At 42.0% G+C, this 17080-nt stretch overlaps 1 protein-coding gene across 4 annotated transcripts in view; it reads right to left on the reverse strand.

Annotated features, from left to right (window-relative positions):
• The window catches only part of LOC106567929 (glycerophosphodiester phosphodiesterase domain-containing protein 5), a 56605-nt gene that overhangs the window by 9393 nt on the left and 30132 nt on the right, over positions 1-17080 (reverse strand). For all 4 annotated transcript variants that reach the window (XM_014137832.2, XM_014137830.2, XM_014137829.2 and 1 more), the window contains exons 3-13: positions 6092-6195; positions 5791-5884; positions 5633-5692; positions 5426-5524; positions 5230-5323; positions 4889-5034; positions 2909-2991; positions 2384-2534; positions 1947-2168; positions 1683-1828; positions 1349-1496 (exon numbers count right to left, since the gene is read on the reverse strand). In XM_014137832.2, coding sequence (XP_013993307.1) covers positions 1349-1496; positions 1683-1828; positions 1947-2168; positions 2384-2534; positions 2909-2991; positions 4889-5034; positions 5230-5323; positions 5426-5524; positions 5633-5692; positions 5791-5884; positions 6092-6195 — 1347 coding nt within the window. The remainder of the gene's footprint in view (positions 1-1348; positions 1497-1682; positions 1829-1946; positions 2169-2383; positions 2535-2908; positions 2992-4888; positions 5035-5229; positions 5324-5425; positions 5525-5632; positions 5693-5790; positions 5885-6091; positions 6196-17080) is intronic.

Below are 17080 nucleotides of genomic sequence, written 5' to 3' on the forward strand. Positions count from 1 at the left end.
TCGATCCTGTCTAGTCTCCTAGTCCCTGCCGCTGAAAAGCATCCCCACAGCTTGATTCTGCCACCACCATACTTCACCGTAGGGATGGTGCCAGGTTCCCTCCAGACGTGATGCTTGCCATTCCTGCCAAAGAGTTCAATCTTGGTTTCAACAGACCAGATAACCTTGTTTATCTTGGCCTGATAGTCGTTTAGGTGCCTCTTGGCAAACTCCAAGTGGGATATCATGTGCCTTTTACTGAGGAGTGACTTCCGTCTGGCACTACCATAAAGGTCTGATTGGTGGAGTGCTGCAGAGATGGTTGTCCTTCTGGAAGGTTCTCCCATCTCCACAGAGGAACTCTGGAGCTCTGTCAGAGCGACCATCGGGTTCTTGGTCACCTCCCTGACCAAGGCTCTTCTCTCCCAATTGCTCAGTTTGGCCGGGCAGCCAGCTTTACGAAGAGTATTGATGGTTCCAAACTTCTTCCATTTAAGAATGATGGAGGCCACTGTGTTCTTGGGGATTTTTTTCTTACACTTCTCCAGATCTGTGTCTCGACACAATCCTGTCTCGGAGCTCTAAGATCAATTCCTTCGACCTCATGGCTTGATTTTTGCTCTGACATGCACTATCAACTGTGGGACCTTATATAGACAGGTGTGTGCCTTTCTAAATCATGTCCAATCAATTGAATTTACCACAGGTGGACTCCAATCAAGTTGCAGAAACATCTTAAGAATGATCAATGGAAACATGACACACCTGAGCACAATTTCGAGTCTCATAGCAAAGGGTCTGAATACTTATGTAAATAAGGTATTTCTGTTTTTTATTTTTAATTCATTTGCAAAAATGTCTAAAAACCTGTTTTCGCTTTGTCATTATGGGGTAGTGTGTAGATTAAAAAAGATGTAATACATTTTAGAATATAGCTGTAATGTAACAACATTTTCTACATTGCAAAATAATAGTGAGGACATCAAAACTATGAAATAACACATATGAAATCATGTTGTAACCAAAAGAATCAAGGCGAAGGGTGGCTACTTTGAAGAATCTCAAATATTAAATATATTTTGATTTGTTTAGCACTTTTCTGGTTACTACATGATTCCATATATGTTATTTCATAGTTTTGATGTCTTCACTATTATTTAGCAATGTAGAAAATGTTATTACATTACAGCTATATTCTAAAATTGATCAAATATTTTTTTCCCCTCATCAATGTAGAAAACAGTAAAAAAAAAGAAAAACCATGGAATGAGTAGGTGTGTCCAAACTTTTGACTGGTTCTATATATATATCTATATATAGATATATATATATATATATATATATATATGGTGAAGGCGGAGCTGCTTACCATAAGCCAGATGGGGTAAGGCACCTTGCGGAGGACCTGAGGGGTGTCAGAGGAGACAGAAGACACCCCGCTGCACCACAGCACTGAGTAGAGCCATGGCTCATTCACCGGGTACACCGTCACACTCATGTTGTTTGCCAAGAAGTCCCTACAAAGACAAATAGTTATTGGACATGCTGGCCTGTGAGTAATACAGGGTGAGGTTAGGGATTTAGATAACATTTGTGGACCTACCAGATAAGATTCTTGGGGCATGTCCGGTTAAGATTGTGGATGATCACAACAGATTAATGGTTAGGGTTAGTGTTTGAGAGTAACAGTAGGTATGTCTTACTGAATATCCTTGTTGCTGGCCTGTGAGTAGCGCAGGGTGAGACTGCTGATGCCTCTGTGTCTGAGCTCCTCCACTGACAGCTTCTCCAAGGAGGTCTGCTGCAGCCCCCTGACACGGCCCCTGTCTGTGTCCGGGGTCCACGTCACCTAAAGAGCAATAGGGCACAAGACACAGGGTAAGAGACTGGACCTGCCTTTTGATTCACACTTTTCTACCAATATTATTAATAAGGATTCAGTGAGATCCATAAACAGTCCTTCTCACTCTCTTCTGTGATATCCCAGACCTCTGGACGGCCCACAGGGTGTCCATGATCCAGGTCTTGTAGTGTGGGTGTTCTGGGGGAGGTCTGCGGAGGTACAACAGGGCTGAGCGGTTGGCCCTGGCAGCCAGACGCAACATCTCTACCAGGCTACACACTGTCAGGTTCCGTATCCGGTTCCGGTCCCTCCCTGTCAGAGACCCAACAGTCCAGAAGGGGTCGTTCTGGAGAGACAGAGAGGGTATTTTATTTGATGAGGTGATGCAAAAAAAGATACATTCTAAAATTGTCTCGGTGTAGGGAGAGGGAGAGGTAGACTAGAGAAGGGAGAGACAAAGAAAAAAGAGCAATACAAGAAGAAAGAGAGTGTCATAGATACTGAGAGAGAGAGAGCGAAAGAGAAAGAGAGCGGGAGAGCGAAAAAGAGAGAGAAAGGTACCTCCAAAAACCACTGCCCCGCATTTAGAGAGCGAATCTCTGTCCAGTTGAAGAGAGAGGCGTCCTCGTGCTGCCTGTCTGGAAAGACCTTGGCGATGTCAGTGGTCCGTTTCAAGGTGCGGTCTCGCATCAGGAAGGGCACCCCGTCCAGACTGGAGGGGAGAGGAGGGACCACAGACTTACATCACTGAACCAGCAACACATGTCATTCACACTTATGTCACTGCTTTCATAAACAAAGAATATGTTTCTTTGGCAATGTAAGTAAAAAAAGGGCCTGTAATAAAAGGCCTATAATGCATTGAAAAGGAATGGATGTGAGATTAAAATGGTCTTAAAACATGTTGACTACATCAAAGGCAGCGACAGAATGGGGCTCTTTAGATTTGCTCTATAACCATTTAAACCCTAAGATTGTTGCTATAGATTCGTTACCAGCCTACTATAGAGAACTCATTGCTCTTAACATTGAGGTGGTAGGGTGGGGTGGGGTTAGGTTATTGGCTGGTCGAGTGTGGTTGGTTACCTGACGGTGACGTCGGCCTCCAAGGAGCTAACCCCCTGCTGCAGAGCCTTGTTGAAGGACATCAGGGTGTTCTCTGGAGCCAGCTACAGCACAGGAAACACAGACAGAGGGACAGACAGAGAGAGGTATAATGGGTTATTATGGGTTGTTAGAATCTGATGGTGGTCATTTGATCTAGTGGTGGGTGGCATTATTATTTCAGTATTTTAATAAATAGGTAAAAGGTCAGCAAAATAGGTAATTGTATGTGCGGGAGTTATCTTTTATCATACGCTTTTTAAACGTTGTACAAATGGTTAGGTTGGTGAGACCTGTAAAAAAGCCATTGATCTTTCTAGTAAGTGGATGTCAGAGAGGCACGTTTACTTAAACAAAGAGGCATTTACAGCAATACACCTCTGACATAATTTAAATGAAACTGAACCTCGCTCTCTGTGACAAAGATAGGTATCTACACCACAACTTAAACCTACTACAGCCTTACAATGTTAGACATACTAATCCACTTCTGAATATATTGATCCTTTGATTTCTCCTGAGGGAAGAGGTCCTTGTCTGAGTTTGTAGAATAAAGCTCATAGAAAGACAGAATAATGGATCTGTCTTGTCCTTTGGGAAGCAGCTTTCAGGCACTGGTCTCCTGTCTCTTTCCACAGACAGCTACCATATTACCCACAGCAGGAGTCAATAGAGGCAAGCCCTGACGGGCTGAAAGTGTGTGTTTGTGTTTTTGTGTTTGTGGAGTGTGTGTTTGTGATTTGAAGGCAGGTAGACAGGCAGAGTGTGTGTCTGGGCTACAGTGTGAGTGTGTATTTGTTTAAAGCAAGTGGTCTGGAACAATGTTTACTTACTCAGCTGCTTCGGGACAGGACAGTATATTGTGTTTCCTACCAACAGTAGAAAACAAACCAAACATCTACAATCCTAACAAATGTGCTCTTGATCAATGAACCTATTGCTACTCCGTTGGGGGAGGGGGGCGACATATGGAATTGTTTTAAGAAGGTCATACAATGGATCATTTAGCTATTTGATCTACAATTTTAGGACCCCTTTAGGTATAAAAAATGTATATACACATTTTTGATGAAATATAGAATTTGGCCTTTAATAAAATACTATAGCCCATAGAAACAAATTGAATAACACATTCATAAATCGCAAAAAAGACAGTCCAAAAATAAATCACAAGAATAAGGTTTTGAAGTGTCTGTCCTATATCTATATCTCAGGAAATATTTGTGTATTTTTTTACACATATTTAGCCCCTTTTCACAAAACTACCTCCATACTTCTTTTCATTTGTATGGGTTACCTTTAGACGAGTCCCGTGACACTTGTGAGGGGTCATAGAGCATAACAGAGAACATTGTGTTTGTGAGAGTCTCCCCTTTCTATAGAGTGGTTTGTATTAGTTTTGTAGGCCAAACCGTTCGCATGCTAAATACGTTTTTGTGAGAAGACCAGTTTTCGGGATGTCTCCTTGTCTGACAAACAGCATTGTAGCTCTGCCACTTTCCACCGCAGATGCGGAAGGGTGACATAGGTGGATGCGGTGGATTGAGACACAGCCCATGCAAAAATATATCTTTAGCTTAAACTAAAAAAGTATTATTACCGGTGCGTCAATAGACTAGGTTATACACTGACTGGACCAATGCTGTTTGTCTGGCCCTATATAGCCTGCACTCATTACCAGGTCAGGGCAGCACAGTCAGTGCATGTCACAAAGCAGACCTGTTTTAACCTGATTGTGAACTCCACCTATCCAATTAACTGTTTCATTGTCCAGCAAGTAAATAGTGTTCGCTAATGGGCCTCTTTATTGGGGCTCCAAGACATTCAGTACATTCATTACCCTGAAGCAGAACAGCTCTCAAATTGAATGTGATTGTGAACTCCAGCCACCATTATCGCTTATACCTATTTAATTATTTATGATCTACATGAAGAGGCTAGAGGGTAGAGCCATTGACTTACCATTGGCGCTCCCCGTCGTCCAATGACGTCAGGTCGAGATTTGAGGCTGTTCTTGTCCATGATGCAGGGTGAGGAGATGGCGAGGGGAGCCATGTAGAGGGCCAGCAGGACACTCAGGTAAACCAGCAGCAATATCATGTGGAACTCTGAGAAGGAGGAAGACCACAGAGTGAGGACATTAGGTCTCACAAATTTCTGAATGCTGCTGCAGTTATTGTTCGTTATCAAACATTATAATGGTTAACAATGATAATAATTATGATGTAATGTAATATGTATAATATTGGTATTATTGGTCAGAGTTACAGTGAAAGCCAATCAAAAGCCAACACAACACTTACTGGTTCTCTCTGCACGGACCACATGTTCGGCAACTAGCCAGCCCAGCGCTGTGACGGCAGCCAGAGCTCCTATGTGCAGGAAAGGCCCTGTGGACTGAATTACAACACAGGAAGACAGGAGTTTTATAACCTTGTTTACACACAAACATCTACCAAAAAGACCAATAGAGAAACGCAGACAAATAGAGATGTAGACCTGTAGAGATATGAGGATGATGTCCCATTCGTCCCCCCACACGTCATCGATGGAGACCACGCCACTGACAGTGGTGATCAAGGCAGCCAACACACCAACCTGAGGTAAAAAACATACTAACAGTTTGATTTGTTCTACACATTCCTACGCAGGCTAATAGTAATACGGTATTTATTTCCGTAGGTCAGAGTTCATTTGGAAGACTACCTTGTGGATCCAGTAGAGGTTCAGCTGCTGTCCCAGTGAAATATGACAAAGTGCTAAAATCTGGAAACGAACAGAGCCACAATCAGGTTAGATCATACTGAAGCTGCTGCAGTAACTGTGTGTATAGGCATATAACCAAACATGGGTAACTCACTCACCATTAAAAATGTAATGTAACTAAAGCCAACTGCGGTGGTTGCGAGAATGGGGACAGTCCTGTCCTTCCATTCCCCAGAACGGTTGTATAGTAACCTGAGGATGAGAGGCAACGGGTGGGGAAGGTGAACCAGTGCCTTGAGAAGAGGATGAAACAGACAAGCCCTTCTAGGAGATATTGAAATATGCACACATTCAATTACTAATTTAAAACTGCTCAAAAGAGAGAGTGCTTCTGAGGGACAGAAACAATGGTACAAACAGCTCACAGTCACTCTGGTAAGGACTAACTTCCCCACTCACCAGTTGAATTGGTTGTAGTCATTGTGGGCCTCCAACCAGAAGTAAGCCCAGAAGAGGAGCAGGGAGAAGGTGCTGCACAAGATGATGAACCATGCACACTCCCACTGGTGAACACACAACAGACAAGAAGAAGACATTTGTGACTCGTTTTAGGAAATTAGGCATATGTCACACGTCACTACTTCACAGGAGAGTCATTTGAACATAAATATTTTTTATCAAAATGCTTTTTTTGGGCAGAAATGCCTTCTGGAACAAGTGAACTTTCAGGTTCCTTAATAACAAACGTGTATAAATACAAATACAATTTTTAAATGACAAGCGTAGTTGGTTTAGCCTTGGAAAAAGTCAGGAACCTTCCCACTAGCCATGATTGGCTTAGATAATGGATGGGCTGGACATGCCGGGAGATGAGTTTGGATTGGTCTGCCATGTAGTATGCTTCTGTTTATAACGTGAGCTGCTCAGTATGTGTTGATAGTCCTTTCTACTTCGCCGTTTTTGAAATATATAATGTTAGCCATCGAGAACTACAAAAGTTTAGCTACTTTTCTCAAAAACATTAATGCCCTGAATTTAGCAGGCGCTATCGACAGATCAGTTGGAAAAAGTGATTTGCTACTTTCTGCACCTGCCATGGTCAGTGTGAACTGGAGTGACTTGACACAACGCTGGCCTAACAAGATGTAGCTACAAACAAAATGGAGTTAAATGGTTCCAGTCTGTTGTGAAGCATTCATTAATGTACACGGGTAAGAGTCTAGCTATATTTTCAGATATTATAAGTTTCTAATTTTGTCAGAAAGTTGTTTTAATTGCAAGTTAAAGCGTACTGTTAGCTAGCTAGCGAGCGTTAGCTTGCTGGCTCACTAGCTAACATTACGTGTATGATCTGTGTAGTAATATTATTCAATCATAAACTATTTCCATTCTTCGTTATAGCCTAATGTTAGCTACTGTAGCTAACATTGAACCTGGTTGGTTAGCTTTAGCTACCTGCAGATTCATATTACAGCTATGACAATGTTTGTATTGGTTGGTAGTAGTATGAGTTGGGATAATGCCGGTTCATTGTTTAGACAAAAGACTACATGTCTAAACAAAACACTTCGCCAGATAATTACATGACCCATCAAGATAGCCAGGTGTCCGGGGGTGTTTACGGCCATCTATTGTATTTCATGTCTAGAGAATAATGACTCATCCACTTAACTAGATGTGGCTGGGGAGTTGTTATAGCATTTATTTCACGTGACCCATCAATTTAGACAAGTGTGTCAGGTAAGCGTCATCTAATAATTCCAAAATATTAATCAAATATTTTTATCTGGACACTTTATGTTTTTGATATTGTTACTATGCAAGTAACCATTTCACTGTACTGTTTACACCTTCTGTATCCGGTGCATGTGACAAATCAACTTTTGATTTTGTTTGATATAGTGTGTTTACCAGAGACGGTAATGTGAAGAACAACATGACCTGCACCAAAGTCAGATTAGGATATAGGCCAAGGACTAGATAAAGAGTTTTTTTTACCTGGAGTTTTTCCTTATTGTAGGCTACTACTTTTACCACTTTTAGTCTTGAAATCTTTGGTTGTTTACTAAACTAATCACTCTGTTTAGCAAATGGCCTCACGTGAATCGTTAAAGAGATGGGTGGGGCTAAGGGTTAAGAGGGTGTGAACGATGCTGAATGGATTCTCCAGAAGGTATACCAAAACATTCAAGGGCCATTTTCAAGGGCCAATTACTTTCCCATTGTTCTTCAACTGCAGTGTGTTTTACCATTTTCTAGCTCTTAGTCTCTACTTTTATCCAGTGTAAAAAAAACACAATTTCAAATTCTGCTACATAAAATCGAATCGAGGCGATCGGTCACATTTATATTCTATAACACTTTTAACATAGCGTTCCACAACTTTAAGCTTAAACAATCACACAAAGGCAAAAAGTCCTAAGAGTAAAAAAATTCTACAACACATGACCTCTTAAATAAAAATACATTTTCCCCTTGATTGCTAACAGAACCTTCACCTTTTGTCTGTCCTCTGGCTTGACCTGTAGAGTGAAAGTATAGGAGAAGGTCTGGACTGATTACCAGGCACTTCCCCCAAAGTAATGAATTGGATTGAGGGGGATAAGACAGGTCAGGGGCCCATGCAGCTGGGCACAACGTTGCGGAATATAACATTTCCCAAGGATTATAAAGAATATGGTATCATGTCAGCGCTATTCATGACATCTCTTTCTGCAAAGTTCTACAACGTTTGCCTACTGAACGTGGCCCAGGTCAAACCACAGCCAGGTGGAGTTGACCAGTGATCAGTTTTACACCTTATGCTGGCCAGACTAGTGAGGCATCTCCTTCACATCTCCTACAGTCTATTATTAGAGGTGTGTAGATGTATGGTTAGAGTGGAATACCACATTAACACTTCACACTGCACTCAGAGGAAAGATGAGCAACCTGATCAGAGAGGTCTCACCTTCTGCTAGTTAGAGTTAATGCACAGGGGAGAATGGGAGGGTAGAGGGCTGCTGTTTTAATGAATTCTGGTTTCTGAGGTAACCACCACACTACTTCTGTTGAGACATTCAATTACCTTGTCCTGCACAATACTTCACAGCCTTGACTTGACTGTGTGTGTGTGTGTGTGTGTGTGTGTGTGTGTGTGTGTGTGTGTGTGTGTGTGTGTGTGTGTGTGTGTGTGTGTGTGTGTGTGTGTGTGTGTGTGTGTGTGTGTGTGTAAGCAGTAAAGTTAGGCCCTAGACCTAATGCGACTAAGGTAATAGAGGTAATACAAAGTGACAGTGGGGCAGGGGCTCTGACAAAGTCAGGTTGTAGTATTTAATTGGTCAACTTACAGTGAGCTGAAAGTGCATAGGTGTAGGACTACAGCCACAGTCACATGGTGAATCTCACATTCAATCAAGAACAGTCGGAGGAATCTCTCCAAAGCAGGTTTGGGGTGAAATGAATTTCCGATTGCGTTAATTTAGGAAGTTAGCTAGTGTTAGGAGAGAACCAAGGAGAAGGATATTTTGTACACATTTAGCAGACAACACATTACAGTGGGTGACTCATTCATTGTCACCAAGCTGATGACGTCTAATCCTGACATCCTTCCAATCCCATTACATCCTCCTCCAGAGCACAGTAGCATATGGGCACCCAGACGGAGTCTGGTCTTCCTTCTCCTTCCCTCTCTAACGTCTTCACAGCCTGCTAATTATAACCCTAATAAACAGTGCTGATCTACCACACTGTTACATCTACTGAGAAGAACACTGATTAATCACCATGAATGCGCTTAATCAGACAACCAGTATGACTGGTTGCCATTACCGGCAAACCTTCTCAGACAGACAGTTCACATCTCGCTTCTGTATTATAAAGTACACACACACAAGTTATCCTATGGATTTTGCCATATCAGGTGTGTGGTACTACATGGAAATATGTACATAAAAAATAAGGTGCAATATTACAATGTGAATATTGATGCTTTGTGCCTCAATAATAACTTGCAACGTATGATTGCGCTATGGATCATAAGATGACCTCCAGCTGGAATTCCCTCCTCACTTCTGTTCAGCATGGGCTGCTTCATGGTGTGCTAGTGTTGAGCGAAAGTATTTCTAGGTCATTTATTACAAAGTTCTCTATTGGCTGGAAGAGCAGGAAAGAGCTAATCTGCTTCTGAGAAATACCAGCCTACCACTAAGTACCAGCAAGCAATGATATACAAACACAGGAGGATCAACTCAAGAATGGGAATCACAGCAGTACTATCTCAATGGCCAAGTCAATATTAGAATGAACTCTAATAATAAGAGTGAGAGAAATAAGTATTGTTAGAGAGTTGCATTTACTCTGAGTATACCATAGACCCACTACAGTTTGCATACCACCCAACAGATCCACGGATGACGTAATCGCCATTGCACTGCACACTGCCCTATCCCACCTGGACAAGAGAAATACCTATGTAAGAAAGATTTTCATCGACCACTGCTCAGCCTTCAACACCATAGTTCCCTCCAAGCTCATCACTAAGCTCAGGGCTCTTGGTCTGAACCCCTCCCTGTGCAACTGGGTCCTGGACTTCCTGACGGGCTGACCCCAAGTGGTGAAAGTAGGCAACAACACCTCTGCCACGCTGATCCTCAACACGGAGGCCTCACAGGGGTGGAAGCTCAGCACCTCTGTGGGGCAATTGCAACATCCGCAACGGCAGGGCTCCTCAGAGAGTGGTATGGTCAGCCCAAGGCATCGTCGGTGGCACGCTGCCTGCCCACCAGGACATCTACAGCACCCGGTGTCATAGGAAGGCCAAGAAAATCATCAAGGACCCCAGCCACCCGAGCCAAAGCCTGTTCACCCTGCTATCATCTAAAAAGGCGGAGACAGTTCAGGTGCATCAAAGCTGGGACCGAGAGACTGATAAACAGCTTCTATCTCCAGGCCTTCAAACAGTCACCACTAGCCGACCTCTGCCCAGTACCCTGCCCTGAACCTCAGACAATGTCACTAGCCGGTTACCACCTGGTACTCTAAGCTGCACCTTAGAGAACACTGGTTATTTCAATAATGTTTACCTAATGTTTTACCCAATTTATATGTATATACAGTATTCTAGTCATGGCTCATCTATATAACTACTGTTATACTAACCTTTTATATTCACATTGTTGGGTTCTAAATGAATCTATTAAAACTCACAGACGATTAGTAAAGCTTAATTAAACCGAGTTTATTCCCCCATTGGGTCATACAGCTGCATAATATATATACCTCAATTTGGGTGGAGTCTCCTTCTCTCTTAACATTACATCTTTATTACTAGGCAGGAAATTAAGTGATGCGGGCCACAAACTGTTCCTTCTCCCTTAAGGTGACCTGACCTCAACCCCCTTCCTCACTTCTCCACAGCTCCCCACCATTGTCAGTGACTGCAATCATGTGATTTCCTCTCCTCTACTCAGCACCTCCCAAAGCCCCCTGGATCCTATCCAACCTTCCTTGAACCCACCATAAACATTACTCCTACAGATAACCATTAACTTCTGGTGAATAAACCAGACTATAGCACTACTCATGTCTCTAGTATAACTGATGATTAACAATATTTAAAAAGTTTCAAAATCCGAACCCATCAACATACTTTCCATACTGTCCATATTAACATACACTACATGGCCAAAAGTATATGGACACCTGCTTGTCGAACATCTCATTCCAAAATCATGAGCATTAATATGGAGATGGTCAACCCTTTGCTGCTATAACAGCTTCCACTCTTCAGGGAAGGCTTTCCACTAGATGTTGGAACATTGCTGCAGGGACTTGCTCCATTCAGCTACAAGATCATTAGTGAGGTCGGGCACTGATGTTGGACGATTAGACCTGGCTCGCAGTCCGCGTTCCAATTAATCCCAAAGGTGTTCGATGGGGTTGATGTCAGGTCTCTGTGCAAGCCAGTCAAGTTCTTCCACACTGATCTCGACAAACAATTTCTGTATGAACCTTGCTGAAACAGGAAAGGGCCTACCCAAACTGTTACCACAAAGTTGGAAGCACAGAATCGTTCAGAATGTAATTGAATGCTGTAGCGTTAATATTTCCCTTGACTGGAACTAATGGTCCTAGCCTGAGCCATGAAAAACAGCCCCAGACCATTATTCATCTTCTACCAAACTTTAAAGTAGGCAGTATTCATTGGGGAAGGTAGCGTTCTGCTGGCATCCACCAAATCCAGATTCGTCATTCAGACTGCCAGATGGTGAAGCATGATTCATCACTCCAGAGAATGAGTTTCCACTGCTCCAGAGTCCAATGGCTGCGAGCTTTACACCCCTCCAGCCAACACTTGGTATTGCACATGGTGATCTTAGGCTTGCGTGCAGCTGCTCGGTCATGGAAACCCATTTCATGAAGCTCCCGACGAACAGTTATTGTGCTGACGTTGCTTCCAGAGGCAGTTTGGAACTCGGTAGTGAGTGTTGCAACCGAGGACAGACAATTTTTACGCACTTCAGCACTCGGTGGTCCTGTTCTGTGAGCTTGTGTGGCATACCACTTAGCGGCGAGCCATTTTTACTCCTACACTTCACAATAACACCACTTACAGTTCATCGGGGCAACTCTAGCAGGGCAGAAATTTGACAAGCTAACTTGTTGGAAAAGTGGCATCCTATGACAGTGCCACGTTGAAAGTCACTGAGCTCTTCAGTAAGGCTCAGTGACTTTGGCTATGGAGATTGCATGGCTGTGTGCTCTATTTTATACCCCTGGCAGCAACGGGTGTGGCCGAAATAGCCGAATTCACTAATTTGAAGGGGTGTCCACATACTTTGAATATATAGGGTATCAAGTTGTTTCAGATCTATACAAATGAATGTATGAATGAAATTGTATTTACGTGTCAAATCACCAGTTGGCAGCCCATCCCTTATGGAATTAATTGACACATAAACAAACATTACAATAATTCCGTGTGATAATTCTTCAATACAAAATAGTAAATAAGGTTATCCAAATAATAATTATATGCCTAGAGCAGTACAAAAAATACATACATATACAGTTGAAGTCAGAAGTTTACATACACTTAGGTTTGAGTCATTAAAACTCATTTTTCAACCACTTCACAAATTTCTTGTTAACAAATTATAGTTTTGGCAAGTCGGTTAGGACATCTACTTTCTGCATGACACAAGTAATTTTTCCAACAATTGTTTACAGACAGATTATTGCACTTATAATTCACAGTATCACAATTCCAGTGGGTCAGAAGTTTACATAAACTAAGTTGACTGTGCCTGTAAACAGCTTGGAAAATTCCAGAAAATGATGTCATGGCTTTACAAGCTTCAGATAGGCTAATTGACATCATTTGAGTCAATTGGAGGTGTACCTGTGGATGTATTTCAAGGCATACCTTCAACTCAGTGCCTCTTTGCTTGACATCATGGGAAAATCAAAAGAAATCAGCCAAGACCTCAGAAAAAAAAATTGTAGACTTCCACAAGTCTGGTTCATCCTTGGGAGCAATTTCCAAACGCCTGAAGGTACCACGTTCATCTGTACAAACAATAGTACGCAAGTATAAACACCATGGGACCACGCAGCTGTCATACCGCTCAGGAAGGAGCGGTATGTCTCCTAGAGGGGAACGTACTTTAGTGCAAATCAATTCCAGAACAACAGCAAAGGACCTTGTGAAGATGCTGGAGGAAATGGGTACAAAAATATCTGTATCCACAGTAAAACGAGTCCTATATCGACATAACCTGAAAGGCCGCTCAGCAAGGACCGCCATAAAAAAGCCAGACTACGGTTTGCAACTGCACATGGGGACAAAGATCATACTTGTTGGAGAAATGTCCTCTGGTCTGATGAAACAAAAATAGAACTGTTTGGCCATAATGACCATCATTATGTTTGGAGGAAAAAGGAGGACGCTTGCAAGCTGAAGAACACCATCCCAACCGTGAAGGACAGGGGGTGGCAGCATCATGTTGTGGGTGTGCAGTGCTGCAGGAGGGACTGGTGCACTTCACAAAATAGATGCCATCATGATGCAGGAACATTATGTGGATATATTGAAGCAACATCTCAAGACATCAGTCAGGAAGTTAAAGCTTGTTCGCAAATGGATCTTCCAAATGGACAATGACCCCAAGCATACTTCCAAAGTTGTGGCAAAGTGGCTTAAGGACAACAAAGTCAAGGTATTGGAGTGGCCATCACAAAGCCCTGACCTCAATCCCATAGAAAATTTGTTGGTAGAACTGAAAAAGCGTGTGCGAGCAAGGAGGCCTACAAACCTGACTCAGTTACACCAGCTCTGTCAGGGGGAATGGGCCAAAATTCACCAAAGTTATTGTGGGAAGCTTGTGGAAGGCTTCCCAAAACGTTTGACCCAAGTTAAACAATTTAAAGGCAATGCTACCAAATACTAATTGAGTGTATGTAAACTTCTGACCCACTGGGAATGTGCTGAAAGAAATAAAAGCTGAAATAAATCATTCTCTCTACTATTATTCTGACATTTCACATTCTTAAAATAAAGTGATGATCCTAACTGACCTAAGACAGGGAATTTTAACTAGGATTACATGTCAGGAATTGTGAAAAACTGAGTTTTAATGTATTTGGCTAAGGTGTATGTAAACTTCTGACTTCAACTGTATATTACTGAAAATGTAAGAGTATGGTGACTCCCCTACCGGGCCTCAAACCGAGGCCACCAGCAACAATGTCAAACGCCCTAACCACTGTCCCAATAAGGGATATCTGAAGGGCATGTGCTTATTGGGCCAGTATAGTTAGGCCCTGTCCAGAAGAAACCCCTCCTACCAAGGAACTTCTGTATATGAAACAACTTGATAGGTGTAAGTAATAGATAAATGCAACTTTGAAATAAATCTCAGCTCTGTTAAAAGTACACTCAAGAAAAACTATTTTATTGAGCATAGTGATTCCGGAGTAACAATAAAACAGGTTAACATGCCCCACCAACATTAGAAAACTATACAAAAAGCCTTTAAAATCGCCGAAGTAAGTAAGTCAAATCAATGATGAGACTCATCAGATTAACTGACATCTGGCGTAGTGGAAAGATCAGAGTATCGTGGTTTTGAGTTTAAATCTCAGGTGAAGACATGAATAATAATTACTATATACACGAACATGCACAATGAAATCATTTATGTAAAATATGTAAGTTGAAAACTGCATGTTAAAAGCAATGTGTCGGTGTGAAAGTATCCCTAACCTTGCCAAAAGACAAAGACCTATGAATGGATCAGTGGTTCACTAATCAGGGCCTTGATTGGCTCTGCAAAAGTAACAAGGCGTGATGTTAATGAAACATTCCTTTTTTGGGGATTGTTTCTTTGGGAAAATCAGGCGACGTTCTGACAACTGATACACAGAAATGTTCTTGCAACGTTCCCATGAAACATGTCTAGAACATTAACATCTTAGATTCTGAGAACATGTTCTGTGTATGTTTGGTGGGACGTTGATGGAATATTCTCCTAACCCTCAGAAAACTGGACACATGAAACATGTCTAGAACATTCATATCTTATGTTCTGAGAACACGGCAACAGTCTGGACACATTAATGTTCTACCAAAGTTACTATGAAACTTGTCTAGAACATTAATATCTTCAATTCTGAGAACATGGTAACCATGTTCTGGGTAAGTTCTATTTGACAATAAGGGAATGGTCTCTTGGAAATGTTCCTTGTACATAATGGAAACATTCCTATGAAAACGTTAGTTAATGACCTTATGAGACACTTAAGGGAACGTTCTCGAAGGTTTTGGGAATTTTTTTTGTTAGCTGCATCCTCACCAACTGCACCATGCAGTCAATTCCTGGTTAGTGGAATGCAATATTTGTCTGTCTAATCATTAGGGTGTTTTTGGTTGACCTCCGCGAACGTGACCAAAGATGTGACTGAAACATTAACCAACTTTAAAGCAATTCTAAAGATACAAGCAGAACAGAGGATACAAATGAAAGTGACATTTGAGACCTCTCTCTTACCAATTAATTGTACACATGTTATGTTTCCAGTTTGTAAGTGTGTGATATGGGGGTTAAGAAAAGTTTATTTCAACATTTATAAACAATAGCGGCTATGTTGACACTGCCTGTTGATCTGAGCCTTGCTGTTGGAAAACCACTACAGTGTCCGACTTTCGGCTGTCACAGATTCATCTCCCCCAGCTACACTCATCGACTTCCGTACAGTTGGTGTTGTTAGCCTTACTACTCGAACACACCCAATGAGATGAACATTATGCAAGACTTTGCTCTCACATAGTCACACAGAGTATCTGCACATGTGCACGGGTGTGCTTCACGCTGCTACAACCGGATAGTTACGGGACCAAAACAGCTGAGAAGTTTAACCTCGCACTACAACACTCCTGGTTGTGGTGGAAATTGACCCACTACTACGGTTTACTTCATTAAGCTACAACATCTCACTGAGTGTACCTTTAAACCTAACCTAACCTATGTCCTGACCAAGGCCACAGGGTTCCGGTCTAGAAGCACACTTTCCAACTGTACCCAGAGGACTTTTTTTGTCTTTCGGTATTGCAGTTTAGCTGAATTCAAGCCCAAAAAGACAATTGCCATAGAGTAGTCCACACTGAAAATTGCAAATAAGAAGCCTTAGTCATCACCTTTAGTCAAGTAATTGTCTTAGATGCCATTTTTTTCCCCATCACTCACTGCTAAAGATATTAACATTTATACTTCACAAAAATATAAACGAAATATGCAAAGTGTTGGTCCCATGTTTCATGAGCTGAAATAAATGATCCCAGAATTGTTCTATACGCACAAAAAAAACATTTCTCTCAAATTGTGTGCACAAATTTGTTTACATCCCTGTTAGTGAACATTTCTCCTTTGCCAAGATAATCCTTTAACCTGACAGGTGTGGCATATCAAGAAGCTGATTAAACAGCATGATCATTACACAGGTGCACCTTGTGCTAGGGGACAATAAAAGGCCACTCTAAAATGTGCAGTTTTGTAACACAATGCCACAGATGTCTCAAGTTTTGAGGGAGCATGCATTTGACATGCTGATTGCAGGAATGTCCACAAAAGCTGCTGCCAGAGAATTTAATGTTAATTTCTATACCATAAGCAGCCTCCTGCGGGAGCCGCCACCTGCGGGATCATCTGAGACCAGTCACCCGCACAGTCGATTAAAACTGAGGAGTATTTCTGTCTGTAATAAAGCCATTCTGTGGGCTTTTGATTGGCTGGGCCTGGCTCCCAAGTGGGTGGGCCCATGACTGTGCTTCAGCCCTAATATTCATAGATTAGGGCCTAATGAATTTATTTAAATTGACTGATTTCCTTATATGAACTGTAACTCAGTAAAATCATTTAAATTGTTGCATGATACGTTTATATTTTGTTTAATGTCTGCCATGCTTCTGGA

This window comes from Salmo salar, chromosome ssa13 (genome assembly GCF_905237065.1).
Source record: "Salmo salar chromosome ssa13, Ssal_v3.1, whole genome shotgun sequence".
Lineage (NCBI taxonomy): Eukaryota > Metazoa > Chordata > Actinopteri > Salmoniformes > Salmonidae > Salmo > Salmo salar.